Below are 24,730 nucleotides of genomic sequence, written 5' to 3' on the forward strand. Positions count from 1 at the left end.
TCACAACGTCTAATCTGGTCTAAACATTTGTTATCAAAGAAACGAAAGAACGAAGGAAAGTGACGAAAAACTATATTAACTAAAAAGCACCTAGTCATTTTCAATAACTATTCGCTTGTCCAGACGTTATAACGAAAATTTGAATCTTTTTTTTTTTTCAAAGAGGGTAGCATCTGTCGAGAAAAATTTGTCAAACTAACCTGTACGCGGCACACGCACGTAACACGGAGTGGATGAGGAGAAGAGATGAGAGAGAGAAAGGGAAAGAGGAATATAATCACGAGGCTCGAATCCGGGCGAGAGCGTTCGAGCTGGATAGCGGAACTTTTCGAGCGCTTTTTTACCACCGTCGTCGTCGTCGTCACCGCCATCGTCCTCCCCCTTCCTCCTCCTCCCTCTCCCTTTCTCTCTCTCTCTCTCTCTCTCTCTCTCTCTCTCTCTCTCTCTCTCTCTCTCTCCATTTCCTTCTCTTCGTTACCGTCGACGACGACGACGACGAAGCGTCGCTCGAGGCTCGAGAGCTTTTTCTGCATCGCGCCTTCGCGGTACGTAATGTCATTTCGCCCCGCTTCGATGCAGCGACGAAAACCCTCGTCCTCGGCTTCCACCGACATTCCACCTTCCTTTTTTTCCTTTCTTATAATGCCTTCTCCCTCTCTCTCTCTTTCTCTCTCTCTCTCTCTCTTGTTCGCTCGTTCGCTCTTTTATATTATACTCACCGCTACGGTAGAGCGCCCTGTTAAGAGTTTACCGCATGGCAACGTATTTTTTTCGATACACGACGCATACTACTACGTTCCTGGGAGTAGAGTTCCAAGCCTCCGTTTATCATCCTTGGCTCATCACCAAGCATCTCCCTCTCTCTCTCTCTCTCTCTCTCTCTATCTATCTGTCTGTTTGTCCGTCAGTCTGTCTTTTCAAGAAAATATTAAGAAAATATTACAAGATAGATAATGATTTATTTCCCTTTACATTATATATTCGAAATGATAAAAATCTATCGGCTTTTAATAGGCCCACCATTCGTTCGATAAATTTACAAAAAAAATGTTAAAGAGCAATACTGATAGAAGAATATTTTTATCGTCGAGCCGTTCAGAGCTACGCGACAGTGGAACGACAGAGAGAAAGAGTTAACGAGTTTCGTTCCGCAAAAGCGACTTTAGAGATACGATTCGAGCGACTCTACTCGATACAACATATCGGATCGTTTCTCTCCACGAGGTTTTCCATCCGTCGTGGTGGAAGGCTAACGAACTATCGATGATTAATCGTCAAAGCTACCGACCGATATTTCTACACGTGTATTATCCATGCAGAAGAGAGAGAGAGAGAGAGAGAGAGAGAGAGAGAGAGAGAGAGAGAGAGAGAGAAGGATACTCTCGCTGTTCGCTAAAGATTTTCCCTCTTCGAATGTTCGGATATCTGTTATTCCTATTATACCTTTCTATAGAGATATCATTGTGTTACTACGATCTTCCTATCGAATATAATGCCTTTTGATTCGCACCGATATCATATGCCTCTTACGCATAACAATTACGATATATGTATTTATCTACGTATCTACAAAGTTGATTATGGAACAGAGAACAGACGAGAGTTAAACGTTAATATATATTATAAAAATAATTCTCTTGGGATATCCAAGGATCGACCTACGAAGCTTCTTTAATCTTTACAAGATAGATATATATTTCGAAATAAAACGATCCTTATCGTAAGATCGGAAACAAGAATATGAAATATCGATGACGCGAATCTACCGGAGAGTTTTGAGAAGTCTCTTCGCGAATAAACTCGCGTAGTAGTTGGAAGTCGAACGTTTCTACGATAAAATCCGCAACGATCGATCTATTAAACGAGGTAGCGTGTAATCTGATACACTAGCTGCTACTATCAAAAATTCACGAGGGTCTTCTCGTCCTACTTCGAGGACGATTACATCTATCGAACACTTGTAAATAATGCAACCGCGTTCAAAGTATTTTTGTCATAACGTATAGATGAAAATTTTCGAATTCTATCGTCGAGTTAAGGGATTGTTTTGCGACGTTGAGTTTGAAAAAAGGTAAAAGTACGGAAGGTACGTTCGAAAGTATTAAAAATAATGCGTAAATATATATATATCTAATAAGACGCGTCATGCGATCGAAATTTTTGTTAATACTTCGTAAACTATCGACGATCGACGAGTATCTCGCGCGTGGGTGCAAACACGATCAAATACGATCCTGACGTCTCTGTAACGCGAAACGCTTTCGTCGGATATCGAGCGGACGTGTACCTACCACGCACCGATTGATGGCCGAGCCAATTGGCAGCCGAGCACTTGGCAAGAATGATGCAATTAACCAATAAACACGCTTTCCAACAAGGCAACTGCACGTATGTATCTCTCTATACGTATGTACGTACGTAGCTACGTATGTACGGGAGCACGGTGCGGAGCACAATGACGCTGCCAATGACGCGCCACCCTACCTACCTACATATACATACATACGTGCATACACACGTACGTACAACTACATTCTCTCCCACACGTCCTACAATATTCCACATACGCGTATACAAATACGGATACAACGAGAGCGAACATAGGTATATCCGCAACATATTCTCCTACTGGGCGAGATGAAGTTCATACGTTTGCCACGTTACGTCGGTCCATCGAGTTCGACGCTCGTAACGACGATACCCGTTTACATTGAAACGCGACTTTACGAACGAATTCATCCTTTCTAAAGTTTCCATCTGACATTTCCGAGACGTCGGACTTGTTTCAAGTCATACTCGTGCTGATCTTCGAACGTCATGCATTTGGAAGGACGAACGAACGATATTTCGAAAAAAGTAGATACAATTTTGAAATTATATTACGTTACCATTAGATACTGTTCTATCGTGTTACTTGTGTCACTTGATTATATCATATATCATTAGTTATATTACATCGATATTAGGTACCACCATTTATATACCATTCGTCGAATTTGATTTTATCCACGAGAGACTAAAAATACGTTCTCACGGATAAAGCTCGCGCACGTGCTAATACGCTATATATTTGACCGAGGGTACACGTACGATCGGCGTCCGACGAAATTTTATACGAGCGTCGATGCAAACGTTGAAACGATTTCTATTCTCCTTTTTTTTTCGCCTCGTACGATGGACCTTCGAACCGTAACTGCGAAATCTAAAAATTTCGCACAAATGAACTTCGTCGAGCGACGATGGATAACCACCGGGTCGATACGCGTCGGGCTATCAAAAGTGTCACGTAAACTTTAACATTTCTCTTTCGAGTTAAGATCGGGATTGCGCGGGATCGAAATGAAATGTTTCTCGATGAAAACGATCGTCGTAATAATGCTTTGGAAAATGTCTTCATTCGGATAGAGAAACGACGTATTAAAAGTACGATCCTTTGTGTTTTCTTTATGATTTATCACGCATATCACGATCTATTATACGGCTCTTAAAGAACGGATAAAGATCCATAGCGGAATTTTGCGGAGTGAATTACAAACGTAAATAGTCGATGACTAGAACGATCTACTTGAACGATGATATATCGAGAAGTCGTTCGTTCGGAAGTCAACAATCCGATAACTCTTATCTTACCTTTAATACGCCCTCTATACGTGTATACGTGTATGTACGTACGTATACACGTATGTATTATATGTACAATATATCTGATAGAGATAAAGTAATTCTTTCGAAGCTTTATCCGTACGACGAGTACGACACGTCGATAAGTCGTGGGAGAGATATCGGGGAAGAATTTACGTGTCGATAGAGCTTCGACAGACGGCGACATTTTTCCACGACGATATAACGATCGTCATCGTCGTTGTGTTGTTCTCCTCGAGTACTAGCCTATCATTACGTTTACGATATGTTTGCGAATCCTTGTAAACTTACGTGATCTTATACATTGTTTTTATCTGTTCCAAGTAGAACGCAATCAACGCTATCGTCGTTCGGGTTTAACGGTGATGAATAACTTTGACGGAACTATGAGTGTCGCGTAGCTATGATGACGTCGAAAAGAAAAAAGAAAAAAAAAAAAAGAAGAAGAATTTGTCGAACCTAGAAAAGAGCGATAACAAAGTGGTTTTTCGATGCAAGGTCGAACTAAACGCCGTTTTGTTTAGACGCGTTCGCACACAGAGGCTAAGATAAAACTATACGATAACGACCTAACTATTATTGTATAAAACTTAGCGAGGAAATGTACGTACATACGAACTTGAGTACTCGCAATTTATTTTCTCTTAATGCGTGGAATTTTTTGAATAGCTCGATAAATGGGTAGTACACCTCGGTTAAATTTAGAACGACGACGAGACGAGTATTTTAGCTTCGTTGCTTTCGTCCGTTTTCTTCTCGCGTCTCGTCCGCGGCGGTGCCACGAAATAGCCGGCAAGATTAAGTATCACCGTGTCGAGCGCAGGAAAGGGCAGAGTGATAATAACTGTTTGTTGAGGGTCGAGACGGAGAGGTCGTCGAAGGTTGCACCGTACCGAACAAGAGGGTTGAATTACTCTCTCTCTCTCTCTCTCTCTCTCTCTCTCTCTTTCTGTGCGTCGTGTATGCGGGTAGACTCGTCCTAACGTAGAAATACGCTTGTCCCTCGTGAAAGAAACAAGAGTAGGAAACGGGGGTTGAAAGAGGGAAGGAGGAAGAGTCTCGGTCGTTAGCGAGACAACGAGAAGGGTGAGAGTTGCGCGAGAGAGAGAGAGAGAGAAAGAGAGAGGGAGGATGAAACGGTTGGCCGCTTGTAAGAGCGAAAATGAAAACGTGGTAAGGCTGCTGCAGGCTGATACGGACGAGAGAGATCCTAACTCGAATACGGAAGATTCGTCAGCGTGAACGAGATAGATTCGAGCGTGGAAAAGGGCGAGCTCTCCAACGGAATGACGAATTACTTTTCGTAGGGGAAAGAAAAACGTAGGGGACTGCGAGAGAAACGGATTTTCCTTTATTTCGACGTCGAATCTATCCCCCAAAGGGCAAATCTTCGCGCGAAATGAGAATACATCGTTTTATTCATTTAAAGTACGACTAATAAATAGAGTATTTCCAAAAAAAAAAAAAAAAAAAAAAAAGAAAAAAATCGATTTTCTAAAAATTGCAAATTCTATTATTTATATCCGAACTTAAATCTATACTTATATCTAATCTTATATCTAAACTTACGTCTAGACTTATACCTAAACTAATATTCGATAATAATGCTCGAATTTCTAAGAAAACGCGACGAAGAAAGGGTCGTAAATAGAAAGGGAAAGAAAGAAAAGAAAAAAAAAGAGAAAGAGCGAAAGCGTGGGGCACTCGGTGGAAACGATCCGCGTCTGGTTAGGGTTAGCGAGAGAGTGTGGCGTAGCGGGAGAGAGAGGTCGGAATAAGCTCGAGACCACGTGGTTCGGCGGCGAGCGGTGGGAGGGGATGAGAGCGGAGCGATGGTGGGGAGGTGCTTCTCGAGTCTGCGGTTGATTAGTTGATACCCGTCCGCCGTGGAGGAAGGATCGTTGCTTGGTCTCGCGTTCGTGCGCGTAAAAGTTGCGAGTGCGAGTTTAAACGACTTTGGTGCTTTACATCTACGTGATTCATTCTCGTAAACGATTTTATTTCGTTCGTTCGAAGGAAGGATAATTCACATTGGTAAAGAAAAAAAAAAAAAAAAAGAAAAAAAGAAAAGCACATTTTATTCGGTGAATTCCCGTAAAAGGAACGGGACGACAGTGCGTTTGTGTGAGTGCGCGTACGAGAGAGCATCTTTTTGTGAAATAAAAGAAAAAAAAAAAAAAAAGAAGAAGAGCTGTACAGTGCGTGTGCGATCGAAGCGCGTGAAAAGGAAGTAACTCGATTGGTTACTTCGTTTTTCCTACGATATTTTTACCTTGGTGAATAATAGTGCATACATGCTATGATCTGGGATACAATTGGATATACTTGAGGAGGATAGAACGGTGACATAAGAAGAGAAAAACGATCGCGAACACCGACGGCAACGACGTGGAGGCACCAAGGAAGGCCGCGGCCTCGTCCTAGCCTCTTTGAGGAATTCTCGCGACAAGATGTACCCCAGTGCCGGCATAAATGCGGCAGCTGTGGCCGTGGCAGCTGCGGCACGACACCCGGTAAGTGCTCGAAACTTACTTTGCCTGTTCTTTCTTTTTTTTACTTGCGTCCTTTCTTTTTTTTTTCTTCTTCTTCTTCTTCTTTCCTCCCCCTCCCTTGCCTTTTTCGTTCTTTGTCTGTTCCTCGATCATCGACCGTGGTTTTAAACGATTATCGAAAGATAGGACGTCGTTGACGAAGCAATTTCGACCTTGCTCGTCGACTTGAAAGAAATAAAGAAAGAGAAGAAAAGAAAGACAGAGAGAGAGAGAGAGAGAGAGAGAGAGAGAGAGAGAGAGAGAGAGAAAATCGTTTATCTTTTCTTTCGATCTCAATGCGAAGTATACTTACGTAAAGTTCTGATACAGGTGGCTGCTTGAGAATCCAAAGCGCAGAAGATAGAAGGAGGCTATTTCGTTAAGAAATTTACGAGCCCGTCGGCTAATAACTCTCGTCTATCGTACGAGAGAGCACGAGCTCGATGATTAGCTAAACCGTTGTAAACTTAAGCAATATATCTTCCGTAATACGTGTGTCGCACTTTCAAAGGCGAGATTCCCGAGTCGTCGTCATCGTCGCGAGAAGCAAAGTGGTTCGTACTTTCTAAAATGTATGTTACGTTCGTTTCCGTCGACTCGAGAGAAGAACCGAACGATTTTATTCGACTGATTTTTGCTAAACGCTCGAATCATTTATCACGCGACGGTACTCCACGTACGTTGCACGCGCACGTACGTAATTACGTATGAATTGTAAACGACGTTTTATTATCGTCGAAACGATTAGACGTATTTTCGTCATTTTTACGTTCGAAATGATCCGTCGGTAAAAAATCAATTCGTAAAAATGATTCGAGTAGTAAACTTTCAGTTCTCTTTCGATAATAACAAAAATAACACGGGGAGAAACTTATCTCGTATTGTTTGTTATGTCGTTACGTGTGTGTATGTGCTCAATGTGAAATTATTTTCTCGAATCGAAAGTCCTAGAGAAACCTGGAAGAAGGAAAAATTTGTTGTTTTTCTTTTTTCTCTCTTTATTTTGTTTTTCCCTGTTTCCTCTTTTTTTTTTCTTTTTCTTTTTTTTTTACGACCAAAGGTTCGTTCGGAAATAATATTAGATGGGTCTCGGTATATCGAGGGGCCGGTTACAAAGCGTCTAGCTCATGACCGAGCTCTTCTCTCGACTAATATCCAGCGATTATCGATACAAAGCAACCGTGAAAGTATCCTCGGCGTTCTACTCGGGATCGCAACGTTCTGCTTCGTAGTCTGTGGTTTCCTCCTCGGTATACCGCCTCGTCGAGCATAGAGATTACAAACGGAATTTAAGCCGTCCTCCTCCTCCTCCTCCTCCTCCTCCTCCAACGGCCAATTTACGTGTACACGAAGCAGCGCGTGCACAACGACCGAGTCTTCTTTTTCTTCTTCTTCTTCTCGGCAGTCATTAACTCGGGATAATTTTATCGCGCTTTGGCCTTTTCCTACGAGATATTTTTCTTCTTCTTTCTTCCTTTTTAATCTTTTCTCTTTCTTTTTAAATCCCTTTTTGTTTCTTACTTATTCTTTTTTTTTTCTTTTTTTTTTTTCTTTCTACGTCCAGCCCTATTCAATGTGTTCGCTACACGCGTAGTTCTTTTTTTCTTTAGGTTTCTTTTCGCAAATAGTCCTTATCTACTTGAAAGACAAACTAGCAAACAAACGTATATATATTAGTGTACGGATCGCTAAATCGAATATCGACCGTCTCGAAGTATAAGGATCCTTCGATCGTTCTCGAATACTCGAGTATTATTATATCGGCGTCGAAGCGTAAAACTATCTCCACGCTTCGCGAAGCATTTAACGCGGTGGTGGGTCCTTTCGATCCATCCACGAAGTCTACAACCACACGATTTTATCGATCTACGACGTAAGTTGGTACTTACGTCGTGCTTCGTTTCAAGAAGGACGAAGAGGAAAGATCGTCGAAGAAATTACAAGCCTTACAAGGGCTTCCACCTAACCGATCAATCCAACCACGATTTTCTCTTCTCCGAGGGATAGTAGTTCCAAGTCTTTACGAGTCTTTTCTCGAAACTCAATTATCTTACGAGTAACGTCTACGTAATCCTTTACGTTTTCGTCCTTAAATAATACACGTTCCTTTGACGTTACGTCTAACCAACGTGCCTTTACAACGGTTTATTCTCAAGCGAAACTTTCGCGAATATACATAGTCGACTCATTCGGTAAATATTTCATTGAGAGAAACGAGACACGAATGTGAATTTTTTTTAACGTGGTAATTCTCTCTCTCTCTCTCTCTCTCTCTCTCTCTCTCTCTCTCTCTCTCTCTCTCTCTCTCTCTCTCTCTCTCTCTCTCTCAGTTTCTCTCTCGAGTTCGACGACCGATAGTTTACGTTTCCTTCGAGCGTGACGTTTCCAAACCGAAGCACGACGGACCGGTCTGGACCAGTACGAAGGGTGGTGTGAAGAGAACGAGGAGGGGAGGGGAGAATTGGGAGGGGGAAATATAGGCAGTATTGTCAGAGCGGAAGCTACACGATTTTTTTTTCTCCCCTATCGATGTCATTCCGCTGAAATAAAAACGTCGATCCGGCAAATATTGACGATTTTTCGTGTGGCGCAGGATGTCTAAAGAGAGTGAGAGAGGGAACGAGCGAAACACACAGAACGATTCTTTTTTTAGATCGTTAGGTATTATGTACCAACGAATTCATCGGGCGTATTTATTTTCTCCTTCCGTTTCACTCTTTTTAGTTTTTAAACTCACGTTCGGCGACGGTTCTCCCAACTCACTCGAATCTTTTTTCTCGCGTCGACGACGAGGCGAGAATGCGTGCATCGTGCGTGTGCGAGCTCGTTCCGTCTTTTTTCTTCTACGTCACATTTACCGTAGACGCGTTATAAAAGGACTCTTGCGACTAACTAACTAACTAACTAACGAGATCGAAGCGAGTTGTCATTTCTTTTCTTTTTTTTTTTTTCATTTCACGTCTTTCGAGAGAGGAACCGGAGAAAACGCGACGAAAATAAGTTACGTGCGTATGTATATGTATGTTGTATACACTCGTACGTTGCGTGTATACGCGTATGCGTAACCAAGGGTGAAGAAAAAGCGACGGCGAGAACGAGCGAGGGCGACGACGGAAAAATATTTGGCCGGCGGGCAAATTTTTATTCGACCGTAAACAGCATCCCCCTGTGGAACGGACGAGAGAGGAAGAGAGAGAGAGAGAGAGAGAGAGAGAGAGAGAGAGAGAGAGAGAGAGAGAGAGAGAGAGAGAGAGAGAGAGAGAAGAGGTAGGGAAGGAGAAAGAGCGTGGAGAGAGGACGAGAATAAATGTATAGGTCGCGAACGAGCTTCGCACGATAACAGCACCCCCTCTGGTACCTCTGGTGTATCCGCAATTACGTTATATCCGTGCACCGCGTTGCGCGTCACCGCATATACAAACGCCGTAGATGAACGATTACCCGTCTCTCTCTTTATACACACACACACATATATATATATATATATACGTATATATGCATGTGCGTGCGCATATATGTCTATACGTATATACAAATAATGTAAAAATTTATATATATATATCAAACTGAAGCTGTATAAAGTATAGACGGATGACTGGATAGATAAATAAAAAAATATGTATATAAAAAAAAAAAAAAGAGATACACAGAGATAACACGGAGGAGACAGATTTTAAATTTGATTCTGTCGCCGTGATATATTTGAAAATGGCGGGCATCCCACTTTCGATCCTGAAGGCACCTTGCCGATCGACAAAATCGTTTGCGTTGTACTCTATCTATCCAGGGTGATAAAAGCGTCGTAGTCGATATGTTGTCGAAGAGAAATGCGAATTATTTCTATTAGAGATAAAACGTTATTTCGTTCGTTATTAGACGAACCGGTGTCCGCTTGTATCGATTATAAATAGTAAAAGATATAGCACGCTCTTAACTTTTTACAGATTGATCCGGTAATCCCATTAACTCGCACGAAAGCCTGTAAAATTGACAGTGTCCTTTTGTAGAGAGGGGTTCCTGGCTCTAACTCGGAACACGGTTGGGGGAGAAGAGCAGGGGTGGGACTCGAGTCGGAATACGTACGAGGGAAAGCGCAGGGTGCATTGTTGACAAGTGCCTCCAATGTAAACACAGGTGCACGCTCTTCGGAATAAAAAATGACCTGGACTACGATCGGCTTCGACATCGTCCGCCATATTTGCTCGCCATTGTCATCGCGTTTCTCCGCTTGTTTGACCTATCGTTACTCGCTTTTTTCTCTGCCTGTTTCTCTCTCTCTCTCTCTCTCTCTCTCTCTCTCTCTCTCTCTCTCTCTTTCTCTGAGCGCGCACACGCACACACGGACACTCCCTTGTATTCCTCATCTCCATACTTGGGTACTCTTGTCGAAGAGAGAAGATTTGATTACGTTTCGTTAGGACGAAATTTCGAGAATTTATTTATTTATTCTCGTTTTGTATTTCCGCCGATCGACAAGAAATACACACGTATGTAACCTCGTGCACCATCGGTTTCGAGTTATTTGGAAAAAAATAAATAAATAAAAAATAAAAATTCAAGTCGGAACGGGTATATTGCGCTTCGTCGTACCATGTGTATCTACATGCGGGACGACGATTCCCCGTTTCGAGCAATTTCGAACGCGATGAAACGAGGATGGAAAAGCATAGCGGCACGTAACTGGCACGTGCAAACATTCCCGACGGTGAGATAACATACCGAAACGCGATCTTCTCGCTTCGACGAAATTGGCACGATAATTGAAGGACCGCGAGAGAGAGAGGGAGAGAGAGAGAGAGAGAAAGGGAGAGATTTCCGGTGCTTATAAAGGTACATAAAGTTCTAGAAAGGGTGCATCGGTGAAGTTCGTAATTGTTCGTTGGTGATACGTAATATAATAAGGGAAAAGAAGGAACGTGCGCGCGCGTATATGTGTGTGTGTGATGAAATGAAAGAAAGACAGAAATAGAAGTAGACTGAGAGAGCATAGCAGAGAGAATATAATCGGTAGGATCAGGATGAAATTGAAATCGAGAAAGGAGAGAAAGAGAGAGAAGAAGAGAAAAGAGAGAGAGAGAGAGGAGAGTAATGGTGAATAGTGGAAAGAGAGAGAGAGAGAGAGAGAGAGAGAGAGAGAGAGAGAGAGAGAGAGATGTATATATAAAGAGGGGTTGAAGGGGTAGTGAGGTTTCACGAGAGAGAATCGCACGAAATTCGAGGCCCGCGTGGCCGCAAGCTTCCGCACGAGACCGCAATATGCATTGTTAATTACACGGGATGAATCGTACCGCGGAATGAAGCGAAGCGCGTCGCACGTAATCGTCGGCTATTGTAAATCTCGCGTACGTGAAAATAGCCGCGTCGTTGCGATCTCGAACGGAGATCATCGGCTATTCGCTCACTTCGCTGTATTTCTCTATTTCTATATTCATCTCTTTTTGCACGTATCTATCACTTTCTCTCTCTCTCTCTCTCTCTCTCTCTCTCTCTCTCTCTCTCTCTCTCTCCCTCCCACTCTCTCTCTCTTTTACTAACAACATCCTTTGAAAAGCTCTGGTTCGTTTTATTAATTTCATAAAGGAAGTTTATCTTTTAAATTTCGTTACAAATCGTGTTACAAATTTTTCGTCGCGAATCAACAAACGAAATAAAAGATTCATTATCATAAGCTGCTTTTTAATCTTTTGTTTGTATAACGATTTTGTATAAGCAAATATAAGAGGCTCAATAAATCGTCGGTTATTCCCGTAACGTAGCGAATCCCCCGCGATATTCGATGATCGATAACTCTCTTTCCTTCTTTTCTTTTCTTTCTTTCTTTTTTTTTTTTTTACTTTCTTTTTAAGTCTTCTTTACGCTTCTCGATATCACGTTGTTTTAAGCTACGTTTTATCTCCTATCGTTTTCTCTCAACTGTCACGAATTCGAATCGATGCGGGTTTATCGAACGACTTCGTGCTCGTGCATAATCTTAACGCGCTTATCTTAAAACAAGTCGACTCCGAAAAATAACTCACGACAACATCGAGTTCAATCGAATAACACCTACATACATAAACGCACATACGAGTATGTAATATGTGTATATATATATATATATATATATAAAAGAAAAAACGAGTGTTCCGAGTGCGCGCAACTCGTTTGTAAAATCGAAGAATATACTGGCACGCACAACTGCTCGGATAAATTGTCGAGTTTAATGGACGAGAAGGGGAGGTAGAAGAAAAAGAAGAGGAGCAGGAGGAGGAGGACGAAGAAAAAAAGAGAGGGAAAAACGATCTCGAATCACCGCTGTTCGTTAATCTCGAGACGAATGAACGGCGATAACGATCGTTGTTCGTCGATGATAACCAGGCTTTAACTCTTTCCTAGTTCTACATGTATAAACGTTGTTCATACACACGAACACACACGTGCGCGGGCACGAGCACACATTCGCGTATACGTTTAATTCATTTTGATCGAGTTATCGTTATTATTGCTTCTCACGTATCTCGAATTCCTTAGAAGAGGATCGATCGCGTGATCGACCCGATGATCGATGGGATCTCGAAAAAATACACACACACGCGCGTATGTACATAGATACGTATGACGGAGAGAAAAGTTCTTTATCGGTTCTTTACGCGTCATCGAAAGGTTTATCGCGATACGACTTCGTCGGGTTTATCGTACGAAAAGGAAATGAGAAAGACTTTCTTCTTCGATATGCGCCATTCGATTTGAAAACGGGAGCGTCATAATAACCTTTTTCGTTTGTTGGCATCGTCGTGACTCATTTTAAGGTCGCGCGTACTCCTCCGTCTCCGGAGCTAGCTGCTTGACCGAGTTGACACAGGCGGTGTTATTGGCGCTCTGGAGGGCCGCCAGGGTTGTTTACGTACAAGCTGTACAAATATTATTTCCGGACAAACCGGCCCGTCGATCATTACGAAACTCCAGGCGGAAAGTTTCAACGGCTCTTCTCTTCTCCTCGTCCTTCGCTCTCTATCGAGTCTACTTTTTTCCTTCTTCCTTTCCTTCTTTTCTTCTTTCCTTTTTCTTTTCTCTCTCTCTCTCTCTCTTTCTCTCTCTCTCTCTTTCTCTCTTTATTCTCGCCTCTTTAAAAGTGCCACCACCACCACCACCACCACCACTACTACCATCACCAACATCGAGAGCAACCCCCATCGATCTCTTTCTTACGGACAGATAGATCTTCTTCTCTCTTTCGAAGTAGTCAAGATTCCGTTTGACTTTCCTGGAAAATAATTTCATTCCAACCGAGTGAAAGATAGAAAGGAAAGGTAAATGACTCAAACAAATATTTTACGTGACTCCTTCCTAAACTCGTTTCACAGTCGATTATCTTTCAACGCTAAATGAATCATATGGATATCTGTCAATAATTTCTTTCTTTTTTTTTTTTCTTTTTTTTTTCTTCTTCGGCGGAACGTGTTTGTTTATTTAACAAAAGAAAAAAGAGAAGGAAATATTAGCGTTGAGAAGATGAAAATTTGGCCGAGAAATTGTTCCTTTCGTTGTTTCAAGTGAACGCTAGTGGGTCAAGGAATAAAATTTATAAATCCGTTGTAGTAACCTTTTCACGAAATTTGAAGGCTGATTCTTAAGAAATCTCACTCGAGTAAAGCTTTTTTTATCTCGTCGTCGTATCTTTCTCTCTCTCTCTCTCTCTCTCTCTCTCTCTCTCTCTCTCTCTCTCTCTCTCTCTCGCAAAATCGTCGAGGCACTCGATCAACGTATGTACTTACATATATACATACATAACATAAATAACGACGTATATTTCTATCGCCATTCGCGATACTCGTAGGCGTGTGTATCTCTGAATCTGGAGAGGCACTCACTTTATCTATCGTCCGTCGAAATTGGTTCGTGAGCGGTCGTAAGCGATCGACCGGAAGACCGCTTTTCACTGACCAAGCGAGAACCTTTCGATTTATCTCGTATCGGCAACATGTTTTCGGCTAATCGCTTCTCTAATCGCCCATTTAATCGTTAGCTCTTTTTCTATTTCGAGTAATTTCGAACGATTAGACGTATTTATTTTGCTCCCGAGTTTCTTAATTTCATATATATATATATATACACACACACACATAATTTTTTGTTCTTATCACGACGTTTATATTTCTTTTTTCTACGCGTTCCATTATACGCTCGAAAAGTACGATGGAATTTATTTTGTAACGGTCGACGTCGTCGACACTTTTAACGACACGATAAACACATTCTCAGACGATAGCTTGAAAACGAGAATGGGAGGCAAGATGTTTTCCTCTTACAAAAAAAAAAAGAAAGAAAAAAAAATAAATAAAAAGAAAAGAGAGAGAGAGAGAGAGAGAAAGAAAAAGACAAGAAGATAAGGCGAGTCTAAGTAACTTTAAAAGAGGAGATAGGATATAATAGCTAGAACAACCTATAACGCAAAAATAGGTGACCGGAAAATAGAAAGATAGTTTTGGAATTCCGCCAAATAATTTAGCTTTAAGACCTAACTCAAACGAACGTAGATGAGAAGTCGTCTACCTCTCTTTGATCGTAGACTTCTCTTGCTAGTTTAGTCCCGACACTCTCTTTGTGGCTCGTTTCATCGGAATTGTGACGATTCTATGTATTCCAAGTCTTTCGTTAGAAGACTCCTCTAACGCGTAAACAGTCATCGAGTGGTTTAAGTGGGTTTCTACCGAAATAACATTCGTGCTTAAGAGGAAACGTCTAGTCTAGGATATATATAATAATAATAATAATAAAAAAAGAAAGAAAGAAAGAAAGAAAGAAAAAAAAAAGGAAAGGAATATTGAAAGATAGCTTGTAGTATCGGTGTCTACTGCGGTCGTAGATAATTAACCGGAATTATTTTAATTTATGTCCGCATTCGATATCGTTAATCCGTGTTGTAAAAAAAAAAAAAAAAAAAAAGAATAAGAAATAAACTTAGCTTAAATTCCTTCTTATCGGTTATTTATTACATTTACTCGTCCTTAACGTGCAACTTTTATGATCGGATTTTTCTTTACAATGTATAACTTTTATAGTATAGTTAAGAATGGTACTTTCCCTTTTACTTTCCCTTTTTCTTCATACCTCCAATATGTACGTATATACACATCGGATTAGGATCGACAGGTAAGAAGGATCTTTCATTCAGCTAATATTCTATAGGATTAATTTGGAAATATTCTCATGAACAAGAAATAGAATCTATTCATTTTCCCCTTGTAGTTTGACAAGGTGAAAACGAAAAAATAAAGAGAGAAAGATTTCAAACAAAGTTAAAGGTGAGGAAAGAATGAGACAAACGTGTTCGATCCGCATTCCTTAGAATAAGTTCCTTACAAGCAGTGCAGCATATATATATATATATACACACGACTGTGCATACACACACACACACACACACACACACACACACACACACACACACACACATATATATATAATGTGCGTGTATGTTTATCGTAAGAGAAATATCGAGAAATTTTAGGAAGGTACGCGAGACCGGCCATTCACCATAGTTGGAATCAATGGTTCCATTGTCACATCGTGGGAGACCTTCCTTCGTAGAGAACGTCTCGACGAACAAAGGAGTGCCTGGAACCGATTCGTAAGCTTACCTACACTGTACCAACTCCGTGGTCCTTCTTTTTTAGCCAAATGCCGGGCCTCTTTTTTTTTGCTTCGCCTTTCCTTTCCTTCCTCGATGTTTGCCGCCTCTTCTTCTCTCTCTTTTTCTTCTCTTCTCTTTGTAAGTAGGCGAATGCCGACGAGAAACTTGTGTGCGAATATTCTCCTTGGCACATTCTCTTCTCGTATTTTTTTTCACGAGATTTAAACACAATGTTTCTTTCTCCGACTTGTACAATGAAACGCGATAAGAAATTCGATTCCGTGTCTCTCCGTGTGTGTGTGTGTGTGTATACATATTTATATTATATACGTAATATATATATATATATATCATATATATGCATTTGTACATAATACGTACGTGTGTATACCGAACTGGAAAATAGATCTACTCTAATAATATTGACTATTCTGTATCGCGGAAACAAAGAAATATAGTTTTGAAATAAAAGCGATCTAGTTCTCCGAATTGATTCGATATTTATTCGTTGGGGGTAGGGGTGGGAGAGAGAGAGGGGGAGTGGAATTTTTCTATTTACACACGTTCCTGGTGTGTACGCGCGCGCGCGGCCGCGTGTGTGGTCTGTGTACATACGAAAGATTAGTCCCCACTTTTCTTTAAATTCGAGAGATTACGTGTGACAAACAATAGAAAGAACGACGTTAGGGGGTAAAACTTATTTGGAGACTCGTTATCAGAGCACATATTTGACACTCGTTATCTTTCCTCGGATCGAATGGTTACCTTACCGTTCGTCGACTCTCTTCTAACTCTTCGTCGCGTGTTTCTCTTCTTTGTTTGAAGAGTTTAGCAAGAGGAGATTAGAGACGAAACTATGATGGTCGTCTACGTTAACGCGAAATTAATTTATAAGGTGCGAAAAGCAACAACGAGAACTATATATTTACGTGGACACGTAATATTTTCATAATTTTACTTTGCCTATTTAACGTTGGGATAGCTTTGATATCAAATTCTCGGGGACGTTTCGATTCAATTTTCTTTATATATTTATATTTAAGATACATATATATAATATATAATATATTATATAGGAATAAATTAAAAAACTAATGTAATATATTACTAAGAAATGTATATACATATACTTTTGTATTTTTTTTTATTTTTTAATATTATTTTATTTTTTAATATCAAACATATATATATATATATATATATATATATATAGAGAGAGAGAGAGAGAGAGAGAGAGAGAGAGAGAGAAAGGGAGGAGGAGACGAAAGACAGAAAGATCAGAGTAGGGGAAGTGAGAACAAGAGGGTCGCTTTGTGAATAGCCAGGAACCCTTCGGCCATCTCTCTTTCTCTTTCTCTTTCACTCTCTCTCTCTCTCTCTCTCTCTCTCTCTTAGACATGGGCTACGATGTGGATTATCGCCAAGGGGATAGAATTGACTACGAAATTGAAGGGCTTTCGCTCCGGGCAATTTGGAACGGACCGCCCTAAAACTGCCGCCAATTTCCGCGTTAATGGTTAAATTCGAGAAACGGTACTTGGACCCTCCTTAGAATCGAACCCCTGCCTCTTTTCCCCTGCGACCTTCTTACGAGGAAAATTACTTTGGGTAACCGGTGCTTCTGATTCTCGATGCTATTCCAAAGGGAGAATCCCTTTTTCCTGGATTAGGATTCGAACGAGATCAAGATCGGTTTCTCGTTTTGTTAGGGGGTTGGGCTTATCTCTTTTGAATATCGTATATACTCCAGGGAAATAAGATATATCGGATATAACATACCACAAATATATATATATATTTTTTAAATGTATATCGCAAGTACGAATTACATTTTACAGTAGGCTCGTTCTTCCCTAAATTCGTATAGAACACGTCGATGATATAGATACGTGCGAGTATGTCTTATATGCTCGAATACAAGATTTCCTTTCTTTCTTTCTTTCTTTCTTTCTTTCTTTCTTTCTATCTTTTTTGCTTTCTTATAAGAAAAAGATGAAGACAGAAAAATTTCGTCGAACGCGAAGAGTAGAGAAAAGATCGAGAGAAAGATCGAGGAGGAAGAGGAAGAGGGAGAGGGCGCTTGTATACGCACGAACGCACGCGCTATAGCCCGTGTACACTGTTCGCAATAATGAGGAGTTTGCACAGACCGGGATCCCGACGTTCTTCAAACAAGGAGAGCAAGGACAAACAGTCGTATATGGGCGGACGGACAAACACGCCACGCCACGAATCACACAGCGTCTATCCGCGTCTCTCGCCCACTCGTCTTTCTCTCTCTCTCTCTCTCTCTCTCTCTCTCACACACACACACAGCATACATATCACACACGCACGCACGTGTGCGTGTGCGAGCACACACATACACGCAAACGGAAGTCTGGCTGACCAAAGAGAGCGCGAGAGAGGGAGTCGTAACGAACGAAGGTCCTACAATACCACCCTTCCCACTACACGGACTATCGACCATCACCCTCGCTCAACAAGCACCATAAGCGATATGGTGGCTAATATTTGCCAGGCTAAGCACACAAATACAATACAGTACTGTTTACCTGCCGTCAGTGCCTCTCAACCGCTCTTTTCGGATCACGACCATAAACCAATACCCGTCTTACTTTCTCCTTAACTCTTATTGGTTAGCTTAATTACGGTTATTTTCTATTTATGACATTCTACGGGTACTGAATATACATTTACTTTCTACGTTTTTATTTTTTTATTGCCTTCGTAAATCCAAGTCCCTCAGTTAAATCATTCTTACGAATTTCTTTTTCTTCCTCGCACGAACGATGGAATTTTTGTCTTTTCGATTTGTCACGGTAAAAGATAGAACGTTCGTGTTTATCTACTCGGCAAACATAAATCGAAACCGATAGACGAGTGGATCGTTTATATTTGACTTATTGATCATTCGTTTGAGTCTTAAGTACGATCCACAGAAAAAAAAGAATAAATAAAAAAAAGAAAAAAAAACCAATGATAAGATTTTATCTCCTTTGTACTTCGATCCTATCTGCGAACGTGTATCTTTTGGAGTTTCTCTGAAACCTTTTACGGAAGCGATTTGAAGAACCTACAGAAATATGGGTTTACGACGATTTCTTCTTCTTCTTCTTTTTATTATTATTATTAAGCGTTGTAAAATGTTTTTTACGACGATATTTTTACGAAGAATTTTCTTATTCTTTCGTTTGTTATTTCTTGTATGTGGGAATAACGAACGTGTTTCTCTTTAGTAAACGTAATGCGAAACGTTCGGTTCAAAAGAAGACTCGTCGACGAGCGGGGTGAATTCGGTTAGGTCGACTTATCCGCGAGTCACTTCTATCCCTCTGTTCTCTATCGAATTAGCATAAGTAAGCTGGTGTAGCGAGGCAAGGATACGCGAGCTAAGTCGATGTAACTAAATTAGAGGTAGAGCCTTCTTGATCTCGTTAGAAACTCGATCGGTGGCCCGTATTTTCGTGTCCTCCGTCGTAGGTACTTACTTACTTACGTCGTCGTCGTCGTCGTTGTCGTCGTCGTTATCGTCGTCGTCGATGTCTCCTTCGTTTTACGACTACTGGAACGTATCTTCGAGATCGTCAATCTTACATCAAATCTCATTGGATCCTCCGTGATAAATCTCGACGCGGATAGCAAGAATTTAGAATATCGATATTATTCGAGATTGGTAGGTTGGTAAATAACGCGAATTACGAATTACGATGTAGATATGCGTGTATATAAATATCGAAATGCGAAATGAAATTTCATGGACAAATCGACGTGTGTGTGTGTGTATCGATTAATCTGACCACAAAACTACGCAACCGTCTACGTAGATACTTTATTTTTCTTTATTATTATTATTATTATTATTATTATTATTATTATTATTATTATTATTATTATTATTCCCGTCTTTTTCTATCGCGAAACCGCAAACTCCAGGCATAACCCTCTCCCACCTCCCTCCCTTCCTATCTCTTGACGAAGTGATGCGTATTAATCGTTTCCTTCTCGACTGCGAGATCATCTCCCAGTAGAAGCGGTCGCGGCATTCTGGCGTTACGGTGTAGGGGTCAGCTGCTCGGTGGTTTGCGAACTATCTCAATTTGCCTAAGCCGCAACCGCGTGGCAACCACGAAAACCGCAACTTCCCTCGTCCGTGGGCAGCTTCGTTCCTCTTTCTCTCCTCGCCCCGTCACCCTAACTATACTCCCTCTACCACCTCTTTCTCTTTCTCGTCCTCGTCCTCATCCTCATCCTCATCCTCCACCTTTCCTAGCTATTGTCTCGCCCATTCTCCTCCTTCTCCGATCCACCTCTTAGTCTCGAGAATTTAGCAACTGCTCCTCGACAGCGTAATCTCCGACCACAGGATCTCCTCTGTTCCGAAGCTTGGCCAAAGCTTGCTGGAAAGCCTCTGGCTTCGTTGTATGTGTGATATATACACACACACATATATATATATATATAGAGAGAGAGGACGTAACAAGAGGACACCCATCCTAGTGTTGTACTTTCCTTTCTACGAGAGGTCCAGCGATTTTAACGATAGTATCAGCGCGACACAAGGATTCTCTAAATTCCAACGTGGATTTGCGAGTAACCACGAGCCAAGTGGAAAGCCCAATGACTCCTTCAATCTTATTGCTTTTACTCGATCCCTTCTACGTCGTCTATTATTATATAACGGTTCTAAGGCTTAACGATTAGTAATACCTACTGTTTAAGAATTAACCGAGAATATAACATTTTCTTCCGATCGGGTAATCCAGAACGAGATCGTACGAACGGAATAATCGAACGACGAAATCGTTTCGTACGTATGTATTACTCCAAACATTTAACTACGAACGAGAGTCGATTACATTACGTTTCCCGTTACAAATCCTCGCTTTTTATTACGATTTTTTCATCCTTTACGTAAGTTTTATCGATCCTTCTCGGAACAAATGTCGATTAAAAGATCTAACGTAATCCAAAGGAAAATTATCGAGTGAAACGTTTTGGGTCGAGCGAAACATCGCTGCCCGATTCTTTCTTTCTTTCCTTCCTTCTTTCTTTTTTTCTTCCTTTCTTCTTTTATTTTCTTCTCGTACCATCGAAACTTTCGATCACTTTTTTCTCCTTTCTATTTTTATTTTTCATTTTACATTTGTTTATAAAGAGATATGTGGGTTGGAACGTGCGCGCGTGTGTCTGTGTTCGTAGCATATGTACGTAGCAACGAACGAAAAGAAATACGCTTTGAACCGTGTAATCCTTTGATCATGTAAAAATTGGTTCGTCGAACCTGAAGAGCGAGAGAGAGAGAGAGAGAGAGAGAAAGAGAGAGAGAGAGAGAGACCTGTACGCGTCGACTTTCATTCTTCCTTTTACCGAGGACTTTTGATCCGAAGGATCGATTATGACTCGATCAGCACGGGCCAGCTGGCAGGTTCCATTTAGAAAAGAAAGAGAGAAATAGAGAGGAGAAAGAGGAGGAGGAGGAGGAGGAGGAGGAGGAGGAGGAGGAGGATGAAGAGGAGGATGAAGAGGAGGATGAGAAAGAGGAAGAGGAAGAGGAGTAGAATTCTTCGCTAAAGAGGGCAGAACTAGACACCGAGTGAGAAGGTCTTCTTGTGTATATCGAGAGTACCGGACTTCTTCCATGGATTTTTAGTCTTTGTCGGTGGTTGAACCGAAGTAGTAGAGGAGGAGGAGGAGGAGTTAGAAGAGGAGAAGGAGGAGAAAGAGAGGACTTCCATCTCATTCGATTACAACGGCTCGATTGTGATCGAGGTCACTAGAGGTGCAGAGGCACCTCCCTCTTAACTCGAGGGCGATCTTCTTCCGTCTTTCTCTCTCCCTCTCTCTCTCTCTCTCTCTCTCTCTCTTTCTCCCCCTCTCTCTCTCTTTTTCTTCTACTATTCGACACGAAAGTCCTCGAAAATGCTCGTAGCAAGCAACTTATCTTTCAACAGTTATCTAAATTCTAGACGGGCGCGTTTAAAAATTGTAGATAAAATAGAATTTTTTTCTTTTCCTTTTCTTTCCTTTCTTTTACTTTTCTTTTCTTTTTTTTTTTTGTTCTTTCGAAACTCGTTGAATCGCGAAACGATCGGACATAGTTTAATCAAAAAGTCGAATAGAAACGATCCTACAGGTCGCCGAAAATGCGTTTGTAAGCGCGTCCAAGTGGTCGCGTTACAAATATACGAATATCTATATATATATACATACATGCATACATACATATACATATATATATATCCTACGTATGTATGCATATGTGTATACGTATGTGTGTGTACTCGCAAGCACGTGCACGAACGAGCGTCTATATACAGTCGAGAACCTCATAGTTTCGGTTGTAGCGTGTAATCCTCCCGGACACCGCAAACGTGTAATTAACACTTGCTCCGTCTCTCTTCTATCTCTCTCTCTCTCTCTCTCTCTCCCCTCTCTTGTTCTCTCTTCCTCTTCTACTACTCTGTTCTAGCTCGTCGTTCCGCGTATACTACATACGACAGTGTAGTTTCACGTACGGGGGAGGTAATCGTGCGTGCACGCGTGTTCACGCGCACCTACCATCATCTCTCTCTCTCTCTCTCTCTTCCTCTTTATGGTAGAGTATACCACCGTTGGATCTCGTGTTTCCACTTACTGTCTCTCTCTCTCTCTCTCTCTCTCTCTCTCTCTCTCTCTCTCTCTCTCTCTCTCTCTCTCTCTCTCTCTCTCTCTCTCTCTCTCTCTCTCTCTCTCTGTTATACGTGTTCGTATCGCTTTCTCCTATGTAACAGCATATAGATATCGCGGTGAGAGAGTCTATACGTGTTTATCTATCTCTCTCTTGTTCTCTCTTACTCTCTCTTTCTCTCTCTCTCTCTCCCTTTCTCTCTCTTTCTCTCTCTCTCTCTCTCCCTTTCTCTCTCTCTCTTTCTCGACAAACGAACGAACGAGCGAGCGAGCGAGCGCGCTCACTCGCGCCCACGCTACTCCTCGAGCGAACAGATGTACGGAATTAATTATTCGACGTGCAGGAAACCACCGACGACACGGCTGCTTCTTCGTTCGTACGCGCGTATCGAATTATGTCGGACAAAGCGACGCCTTCACGGAGAATTTCACTGGCAAGAGGAAGACCGCCCGTACTTGCGTCATTCCATATGTACAATATTTCTCTCCGATTTATTTATACATTTTCTTTACTTTTGTTTCTCTTTTCTTTCCTTTTTTTTCTATTATATTATATTTTTTCTTCTCGTTCTTTAAGCCCCTTTTTTCTTAATTATCAAGTTTTACGATACTTGGATAAAAAAAAACGTTAAACGGATATTTGGTTGGAGAAAATTGTAAAAAAAAAAAGAAAAAAGAAAAAAAAATAGAAAAAAACTTTTGTTTCTGTTTCCAGGGTCCACCACAACCAGGCCAGCCATTCAAGTTCACAGTGAACGAGTCTTGCGACAGGATCAAAGAGGAGTTTAGCTTCTTACAAGCGCAGTATCACACGTGAGTCGTTCACATCGTCCTTTTCTTTCTTTTTTTTTGCCCGTCGTGGGCCTTCGTCCCTTGTCCTTATACAGAACGAGTCAATAAGCAACGTCTCTAGTTATTAAAAGAAAAAAAAAAGAGAGAGAGAGAGAGAGAGAAGGTACGCTTGGTAGGAGAAATGAAATGAAAGTTTTCACGAAACGTAAATTCGTATAATTAATTTAAATCGGCTTTTTCCGGCTTGTATCCGTCGAATGAAAAGGGAAAAAAGAAGTTAACTCAACTTAGCTAGGCTCGGCTTAGTTTGGCTTAAACTTAGCTTAGCGTAGCATAGCTTTAGCTCAGCTAGCAATGGTAGAGAGAGGTATATCATCGTCGGGAGGGCTCGCTTCGTATTATGGATCGTTCTTTTGAAGGCGCTCGCGCGTTCTAGGCGCAGGAGAGACTGGGAACAAACGCAGCTGGCGGCAGCAGGCTTCTTCTTTGAGGTGCACGCGACGCGCGGAAGCCATAAGTGATTTACGACGAAACGTGGCTATCGACGAACGCTTAATGGTACTCTTGCGTTCGCGATATTCTTTTTCTTTCTTTCTTTCTCTTTTTTTTTATTCTCCTAGACCTATGCCGCGATATACGGACCTATAGACAACCTTCTCTCTCTTTTTCCTTAGGTAACGCGCACGATGGTTATACTCATCCCTCTCTGTGAGAATACGAAATCGAGGAAACCTTACCGCTTGTCTCTGCATTTTTCAACGTTCCCCCGTACCATTCGAACTTTACCTTTTATCTCTATCCTCTTCTATTTTTCCTCTCTTCGATATACGCCGGCGGAACTTCCGCGACCTTTTGCTCTTTCTCTCTGTCTCTCGCTCTTGCATTTTCCTTTTTTTTTTCCTTTCTTCTTTTTTTTTTTTTTTTGTATCTTTCTATCGTCGTATCGCGGTACGCGTCATATCGGCTAGACCCTTTGTTCTACGTCCATTGCTGTAAAAAAAGAAAATTGTAGAACGGAAAAAGAATCGAAGAAGAAGAAACGTTCGGACGGAAAGTTTCAACTTTTCTTTTTCTACTTGTTTCTCTTTTCCTTTCTTTCCTATCCTTCGTTAAGGTTCTATTCCACAGATATATGATTTTGACGTAACCGAGCTTTTAACCTTTCGGTTTCTTCTGTTCAGATTGAAGCTGGAGTGCGAAAAGTTGGCAACCGACAAGATCGAGATACAACGGCATTATGTGATGGTAAGTAGTAGAAAAATCATTATTTTGAGTTAATTTTACTCGAGCGCACGCTTCCTCTCTCGCTTTCTCCATTTTCGCCCTGTCTATATACGTTCTGTTCCGTACAATTATGCTCGTTCAACCGCTAAACCACCGAGACTTTTTAACATTAATTGCGTTCTCACCATGCAGACTTTGCATTGGTCTCCCTTTTGTTAGATCTCTCTCTCTCTCTCTGTCTCTCTCTCTCTCTCTCTCT

General features: G+C 41.3%; 1 protein-coding gene across 4 annotated transcripts in view; it reads left to right on the forward strand.

Moving 5' to 3' along the window:
- Positions 1 to 5,495: 5,495 nt before the first annotated feature.
- LOC122627860 (protein groucho-like) overlaps positions 5,496 to 24,730 on the forward strand; it is a 41,008-nt gene continuing 21,773 nt past the window's right edge. For 2 of the 4 annotated variants that reach the window (XM_043809678.1, XM_043809767.1), the window contains exons 1-2: positions 5,496 to 6,155; positions 24,429 to 24,492. In XM_043809678.1, the coding sequence (XP_043665613.1) occupies positions 6,115 to 6,155; positions 24,429 to 24,492 (105 nt within the window). In that variant the 5' untranslated portion in view covers positions 5,496 to 6,114. Of the gene's footprint in view, positions 6,156 to 23,170; positions 23,269 to 24,428; positions 24,493 to 24,730 lie in introns of all 4 variants that reach the window. The other 2 variants (XM_043809589.1, XM_043809503.1) reach the window with 2 other exon arrangements.

Source organism: Vespula pensylvanica, chromosome 1 (genome assembly GCF_014466175.1).
Source record: "Vespula pensylvanica isolate Volc-1 chromosome 1, ASM1446617v1, whole genome shotgun sequence".
In the NCBI taxonomy this organism is placed as follows: domain Eukaryota; kingdom Metazoa; phylum Arthropoda; class Insecta; order Hymenoptera; family Vespidae; genus Vespula; species Vespula pensylvanica.